General features: G+C 50.9%; 1 protein-coding gene across 1 annotated transcript; it reads left to right on the top strand.

Moving 5' to 3' along the window:
- The first annotated feature begins 324 nt into the window (after nt 1-324).
- On the top strand, nt 325-4,129 carry IGFBP1 (insulin like growth factor binding protein 1). Its single transcript, XM_040643737.1, has 6 exons — nt 325-664; nt 1,083-1,094; nt 1,159-1,167; nt 1,837-2,006; nt 3,032-3,157; nt 3,998-4,129. The coding sequence occupies exons 1-6, from the start codon at nt 325-327 to the stop codon at nt 4,127-4,129; spliced, it is 789 nt and encodes a 262-aa protein (XP_040499671.1).
- Nucleotides 4,130-8,418: the final 4,289 nt, after the last annotated feature.

The following is an 8,418-nucleotide window of genomic DNA, read 5'->3' on the forward strand; positions in this document are numbered from 1 at the left end:
GCACTTTGGCTTCAGGTGAGAGGCTTAACAGGACAAACACAGTCGGAAACCCGGACCAGTACCCCTCCCTCCGCCCACCATTTGCGCAGGCCCTTGGACGCAGGAGCAAAACAAACTTTTTTTTCAAACTTATTTTGAACACCAGCCACAAAGCACGCAGCGCTGGCAATCATTAACCGCCCGTTCAAGGGGGCGGGGAGGGCGGTCTGCACCCTTTATAAGGCGCGCGCGACTCCCGGCGAGCATCGGCTACCTCGCAAGCACCGGCTCCGTAGCCACCGCTCGAAAGCGCACCAGCGTCCGTCCGCCGCACCTGCTCAAATGATGCCTGAGGTCCCCGCTGCCTGCGCCTGGCCGCTTCTGCTCCTGCTGGCTCTGCAGCTGGGCGCGGCCGCTGGAGCCCCCCAGCCATGGCACTGCGCGCCCTGCTCCCCCGAGAAGCTCGCTCTCTGCCCCCCGGTGCCCGACTCCTGCGCTGAGCCCGCCCCGCCCGCCAGCTGCGGCTGCTGCCCGATGTGCGCCCTGCCAGAGGGCTCCGCCTGTGGAGTGGCCACTGCGCGCTGCGCCACCGGGCTCAGCTGCCGAGCGCTGCCAGAGGAGCCCCGGCCGCTGCACGCCCTCATCCGCGGCCAAGGCGTCTGCAGGCCCAGCGATCCCGCGGCAGGTAGAACCCTACCCCCCACGGGGTGCCCTCCCCCCCAAGACAGATTGCGGTGGCGGGGGGGAGGTTGTCGAGAATGGCCAGTGTGGAGCAAACCCACCCAAGTCCAGCGCTTGGAGGGGAATGGATCTTTGGTCACTTAGATGAGCCTCATCATTTCATGGTCCTGCGACAGGTGCCCAGGAGAGGGGAGGAGAGGTGGGCGGGCTCACACAACTTGGTGGGAGAGCTGGGGAGAGGGGCCCAGACCTGGACCACAGCCCACTGACCTGTGGCAACCCAGACCCATGAGAGAGGAGGGAGGCCATGGGGGCGCCCTGGCAGTGCAGCTGTCAGTGGGGCCTGGCCCTCCTTTCTGCTGCTAAGTAGGCAGCCCCCCGGGGCCAGAGCCTCTCGGAAGGCCTGGGATGGGAATCCCTAGGCCCCAGGGCAGGTGTTCGGAATGTCCTTTGTAATGGACTTCTGTGGAGACGGCAGAGCTTGCCCACTTTACCAAGCACGAGCAAGTGTCAGCAGAGGCTGTAAACTTCACTTGCCTTCATTGCGATAGAAAAACAGTATTTGATGTGTGTGTCGCCCCTAAGGACAGTCAGATCTTTGCTGAAATTCACAGGGCTTTATTTGTGATGCGAAGCAGAGGAAATACCTCTCCCTCTACCCCCACTCCCTACCTCCCCATCCGCCGGGTGGCTGCCTTGTCCTGTGTCATTCTTGGAGGAATCCTGCGGTTCCATGGCCTGGTAGGGAATCTGCCAGAGCGCGTGACCCTTGCAAGGAGGGACACAGTGTTCCGGCTGGTTCTCTGCCTTCAGAGTCAGTAAAATGGGGTCATCTCAAGGTCCTCAAAGGAGTTGGATCTCCAGGGCCCCCTCAGTAAAGCTAGCTCTCTGTGACTCTGTCCACGCACCGAATTCAAATGTGCACACGGCTTCACTCTCCTGCTCCTTTAGAAGCAAAAACACAGGGTATCCTTGCAAGACCCCCAGCTTACGAAATTGCTCTTGGGTCATCTGACTTCCCGGACACTGTCCGAGGCTCTGTTAAAGAGCTAGTGGGCAAAACTCAGGGTCAACTTGACCACCCTTCTGCCCCAGCCTGGATTCTCGGGCCACTCCCAGGGGGCAGTTGCAGAAGCTTGGGGAGGGCTCATGGGTCTGCGGTGCTGCCTTTTTCAGATGCCAAGGAGTCCTCGGAGAGCTCGGAGATCACCCAGGAGCAGCTCCTGGAGAATTTCCATCTGATGGCCCCGTCTGAGGAGGACGTGCCCATCCCCTGGAATGCAGTCAGTAGTTACAGGATCATGAGAGCTGGGTATGCCTCGGACACAGACTCCGACAAATTGAAGGTAAGGCCCTGGGGCAGGTGCCAAGCAGAACTGGTGGGCTTCCCCCGGGGCCCGAAGGCCTGGGAACGAATGCTTTCCTCCCCAAGGCCTCCTAGACAGACGTTTCCCACCCCAGCTTTGTCCAGCTTTTCCGCAGGGACTTTGAGGAGGGGACCCTGTTAGGTGGAAAGCCAGGTCCTCTGCTGTGTAGCTTCAGATGTGTGTCTTTCACCCCGCCCTACAGCTCAGCCCCCGACTTTACAGCGCTCCCCCAGGACCCCTGCTCCCCCCCCCTTGCTAAAAACTGTGATCAGATATGCATCACATGACATTTACGATTTTAATCATTTTACAGTATAGTTCTGTGGCATTAATTCTGCAATCATTGCTGCCATCCGTCTCGAGAACTATTTTATTGTCCCACCCTGAAACTCTGTCCCCCACTAAATGCTAATTCCTCTGTCCTGTCCGATTTGACGGCTTTTTTAATCCTACCACTTGAGGGCGACCGAGAATCAAAGTTGGAGAGATGGGCGGGTTTGTGAGGAAAAAGAGAGAAAATGGTCCCCACAAGCGTGAGCCCCCAGAAAAGTGGGGGTCTGACCCATTTCCTGGACACTTCAGGATTTTGTCTGCACATGATGACCAATGGAGAAAAGCTCATTCTTATCTCCAAGTAGCCGGATGGATGACTTAATCTCGCTTGATCTGGCTTCTATGAAATGATGGCATAAAGGAAAGGGGGTTCACAATCTCGAAGTCTCAGCTGCTGGAAGGGCTATGTGCTCCTTCCTGGCAGATGGTTAGGGCGAAGTCCCCACAGGGCAGAGGCGGAGGGGAGGACCCAGGGGGATGGGGAGCTCTGGTCTCCCTGTAGGAGTTTAGCCAATGTTCAGGGAGGGTGGGTGTGCCTGCCATTCATCTCAACAACTCCCACAGACACTCACCCCCTCCTCACCCCCAGAGCCCCACAGAGCTGCTCCCGCCAGTCCTGTTTAGGTGGACAATTCTCTTTTCCTTGTCATTGATCACAAATGCTCTTCTAGGAGCCTTGCCGGCGAGAGCTCCACAGGATACTGGCACAACTGGCGGAGGAACATCAGTCGCCTAGGCATCTTAACAATTTCTACCTGCCCAACTGCAACAAGAATGGATTCTATCACAGCAGACAGGTGTGCACCTTGCCCAGGGGCATCCTCGCAGGGACAACCCCTGCTGTGCCATCCCTGCAAAGCCACCCTTTCCTCAAACAGGGCGTCAGGTCCCTAATATGCACTGTAAAGCCCCCAGCTGACCACATTAAGTAAGAGGCACCCCTCTGGGACTAGGGGCAGGTAGCCCCTGGGAGACTGCAGACCAGCTCGGTGATCTCGGCTGGCGGGAGACCCCTGCCCTTGGCCAGGGGCTCTGGCTCAAGCGCGACCCTGCCGCTTGGCCAGCCTGAGCTGGTGGGCGATAGGTCCCTCATGCTCCAGATCTGTTCCCTGTCTGTCCCGCCAGAGGAAGGGGATCGCTCTTCTTAGGAAAGCGAGTGTCTCCTCGGACCTCTCTCACTGCTCTCCTCCCCGCAAAGGGAAACAACCACCTTACAAATGAGATCAGAACCAAACCAACGCTCAATTTTGAGGAGCTCCTTAGGACTCAGTGAAGCACAGGGTCTGGGGGGTATAAGCAGGGGAAATAGGATGAGGCCATGGTTTCCTGATGAGGCGTCTGCCCCGGGGGTCCAAGGTGATGGCGGCCACACATGGGACGTGCTCGCTCCGGGCTCAGCAGTCTGCTGTTGGGGCCACAAGCCAGACAGCTGTGCATACATGCGGCCATTAAACACATGCACATTGTCCTCATCAACTGGACACTCTGCCTTAGTCTCTATTTTACAGGGAGAACTGTGGGCGGGTGTGTTGGGCGTGCCCTCCTCGGCCAAGGTCACTGGCGGCTCAGAGCTCCGCCTCCTCCCAGCTTCGCCGGGGCTGCTCCTGACTTGCGCTCTGTCTGTCTTGCCTCTGCAGTGTCGGACGGCCACGGACGGCCAGCGAGGGGTCTGCTGGTGTGTCTACCCCTGGAGCGGGGAGAGGATCCCGGGGTCCGTGGAGGTCAGAGGCGACCCCAACTGCAATCAATATTTTGCCATGCACAGCTGAGAGCATGTGCCCTGTCATCTGTCCCTTCACAGGAAATATTTAAGTACATAGCATATTTATAGCCTAGAAATCATACACACTTATCTATATATATATATGTATATGTGTGGGAACCACTTTTATACGCCACATACTGGTGGACACATACATCTGTAGTTTATTTATTCACTGTACATGTATTTTCTCGACACAGTCCCTGTGCTGTGTTACTTTGTAAATCATGAAACCTGTCACGTGGCACTGGGTGTAAATATTGATTCGTAGCTCCTCAAAGCTCCCTGCCTCGGGTTCTAAAGAGCAGGGAGAAATAAAGCCTGGAAAATGCAGACCTGAAATGTGTAGCAGCTGCTTTTTTTCCAAGTGACTTCACAGGACGCTGGAGAAGGACTTCCTCTGCAGCCACAGATCCGAGTCTGTGTAAACACGCAGGGAGAGTCACCTGGGGATGACGGGACCAGGGCGGATGTGGCCACGTTGCTCTGAGTTCCGGGCGAGTGGGCTGTGTTGTCAGGAACACCTGCAAGGTGCAGACGTAGTGGGCATCAATTCTCCACCTGGGAGCACTGAGACTGCCGTGGATGTGGCCTGAATGTCCCCTCCTTGTTTCTGAAATCCCTCTGCTGCGCTCCCTTCTCACACAGCTTTGGTGTTGCAGGCTCCCAGCCCTGCTGCTGGCACTTCTGCCCTTCCCCCTACCCCCCACTTCCCCAACCTGGGTCCTAACTTCTCATGACTCACCCCTTCTCTACCTCTGTGAGCAGGATCTTAAACGCGGAACACAAGCGTTTGTGACACGAAGTGTTCCTTCATTTGCACCTCACCCTCGCCTGCCTCTGTCCTTGGCAGGGCTCGACGGTCTCTAGGTGGGCACCTGCTTGCCCCTTCTGTTTCGATGGCTGAGCTCTGAGTTCATGGGGCTTCTCTGCTCCTTGGAACCCTTATTCCTTCAACTAGTCCTTGCTCGCTCTTCCCGAGGCTGTCCTGCTGACTATTCTTTCCACATCTTTCCAGGGATGGATGTCTCATCCATCCCAGTGGTCCCACCTGGCCTCTTGGCTGCCTCCACCCCATCTCCTGGGTGCACCCTACCTCGGCTGTGGGAAAAGTCAGAGTCTCCCCATCTCACACCCCCCCCCACCCTCCACAGTCTGGGCTCCAGCTCCCCATCTTGGGTCTCTCCTTTCACCCTTTGACCCATGCCTGCTGTTCCCTCTCTGCCAAGCCCCCAGGAGTGGCCTGGGAACTCAACATCCAGTATTATAAAATCTTAAGACTACGGACACAAACTCTTCAACAAAATACTAGTAAACTGAATCCAGCAACATATTAAAATAATCATTCACCGAGCGCCTGGGTGGCTCAGTCGGTTAAGTATCCAACTCTTGATTTCAGTTGTGAGATCAAGCCCTGCGACGGGCTCCATGCCGAGCATGGAGTCTGCTTAAGATTCTCTCTCTCCCTCTGCCCCTCTTCCCTTCATGTGTGCATGTGTTCTCTCTCTTTCTCTCTTAAAAGAAAATCATTAACCATGACCAAGTGGGATTTATCTCAGGAATGCAAGGTTGTTCTAATGTCCTAACACAAATTAATGTAATAAATCTTATCAATAGAATAAAACCCCCAAAATCACATGGTCATCTCAAGAGACTCAGAAAAAGCATTTGATAATATCCAATACCCTTTCATGGTAAAACAAAACAAAACAAATCTCAACAGACTAGGAATAGAAAGAACTTCCTCAAGCTGACTAAAGGGATCTAGGAAAATCCCACAGATGACAATGAATTTAATGGGGAAGTTCTGTGTGCCTTCCCGCCACCCCCACCCCACAGACGGGGAGAGCAGACAAGGATGGCTTCTCCCACCACTTCTTTTCAACATTGTACTAGAGGTTCTATCAGGCAAGAAAAATAAAAGGCATTCAGATAAAGGAAAAGTAGAACTATCTCTATTTGAAGATGATGTGATCTTACCTATAGAAAATCCTAGGCAATCCACTAAAAGACTATTCAAGTCTATTCAAGTTAGCAAGGTTGCAGGATACAATATCAATATATAAAAATCAATCGTATTTCTATATGTTTACAATGAACAACCCAAAAAGAAAATTAAGAAAATAATTTCACTCATTTTTTAACATTAAAAAAATAAAATACTTGGTAATACACTTAACAAAAGAAGTACAAAAGAAAAACTACAAAATATTGTTGAAAGAAATTAAAGAAGGTCTAAGTAAATGGAAACATACCATGTTCATGGAACAGAAGGCCTGACATTGTGAACATTAAACACCCTGAACTAACCCACAGATTAAATGCAACCCTTTTCAGAATCTTAGCTGACTTCTCTGTAGAAAGTGACAAGTTGACTTCAAATTTCATACGAAATTGCAAGGGATCTAGAATAGCCCAAACAATCCTGAAAAAAGAACAAAGTAGAAGGACTCATGCTTCCTGATCGCAAAACTCACTCAAAAAAAATGGTAATCAAACAGTGTGTTACTGGAGTAAGGATGGACATATAGATCAATGGAATAGAATCAAAAGTCCATTAATAGCCCATACACTGCTGATCAGCTGATTTTCAATGAGGGTTGGAAGACCATTTAATGAGGATAAAACAGTTTTTTTTCAACAAATGGGGCTGGGGAAACTGGATAGCCACATGTGAAAGAATGAAATTGGACCCCAACTTCACACTATATAAAAGATTAATTCAAAATTCATAAAGAGGTAAATGTAATAGCTAAAAATATAAAATTCTTAGAAGAAAACATAGGGGTAAATCTTCATGACTTCGGATTTGGCAAAAGATTCTTAGATATGACACCAAAAACACAAGTGACAAAACTAAAAAAAGATAATCAAATTTTATCAAGATTAAAAACTCATGTGCTTCAAAGGCCACCATCAAGAAAGCAAAAGGACCACCTGCAGAATGGAAGAAAATATTTGCAAATTACAAATCTGACAATACTGGTACCTAGAATATGGAAGGAACTCTTGCAATTCAGTCGTATAAAGACAAACAACCCAATTAAAAAATGGGCAAATTGTATGAACAGACATTTCTCCAAAGAAGACATGCAGTCACTAAGCACATGAAAAGATGCTCACTGTCATTAGTCATCGGGGAAATGCAAATCAAAACTGCAATGAGACACCAATTTGCACCCATTACAACGGCTGTAATCAAAACATCAGGTCACGAGTGCTGGTGGGGATGTGCAGAAATCCCCTCATACTCTGTCCTCATACTCTGCTGGTGGGAATGTAAAATGGTGCCACTACTTTGGAAAATAGTCTGGCCATCCTTCAAATGATTCCACATCAATTTACCATAGGACCCAGTTATCCCACTTCTAGGGATATATCCAAGATACATGAAACATACGTCCATGCAAAAACTTGTACACAGATGTTCTAGATGCATTATTTATAATGGCTAAAAGGTAGAACTAGTCCAAATGCTCATCAGTGGATGAATGGATAAATACAATATCGTGTATCCATACCATGAAAATATGACTTGGCCATAAAAAAGAGTGATACATGCTACAACCCGGATGGACCTTGAAAACAGTACGCTCGGTGAGCACGACCTGTCACAAATGACGTCCCATTACGGGATTCTGTGAACGTCCAAAATCGGGAAAGCCACAGAGATGGAAAGGGATGACTGATTGCTTAGGGCTCGGATGAGGGGCTGGTGGACAACAGCTAATGGGTATGAGCGTTCTTTTTTTTTTTTTTTAAGATTTTATTTATTTATTCGACAGAGAGAGAGACAGCCAGTGAGAGAGGGAACACAAGCAGGGGGAGTGGGAGCGGAAGAAGCAGGCTCATAGCGGAGGAGCCTGATGTGGGGCTCGATCCCAGAACGCCGGGATCACGCCCTGAGCCAAAGTCAGATGCTTAACTGCTGTGCCACCCAGGCGCCCCGTGGGTATGAGCGTTCTTACTCAGTGATGGAAATATTCTGAAAGTGAGTGAGGATGATGCCACATGTTGGTGAATACACTCAAAGCCACGGAATTGCACCTTTTTTTTTTTAAAAAAGATTTTATTTATTTATTTGACAGAGAGACAGCCAGTGAGAGAGGGAACTCAAGCAGGGGAAGTGGGAGAGGGAGAAGCAGGCTCCCAGAGGAGGAGCCTGATGCGGGGCTCGATCCCATAGCTGGGATCACGCTCTGAGCCAAAGGCAGACGCTTAACTACTGAGCCACCCAGGTGCCCCACAGAACTGCACCCTTTAAATGGGGGCATTGCATGGTATGGGAAATCTATC

The sequence above is a fragment of the Ursus maritimus genome, unplaced genomic scaffold, assembly GCF_017311325.1.
Source record: "Ursus maritimus isolate PB19 unplaced genomic scaffold, ASM1731132v1 scaffold_3, whole genome shotgun sequence".
In the NCBI taxonomy this organism is placed as follows: Eukaryota; Metazoa; Chordata; class Mammalia; order Carnivora; family Ursidae; genus Ursus; species Ursus maritimus.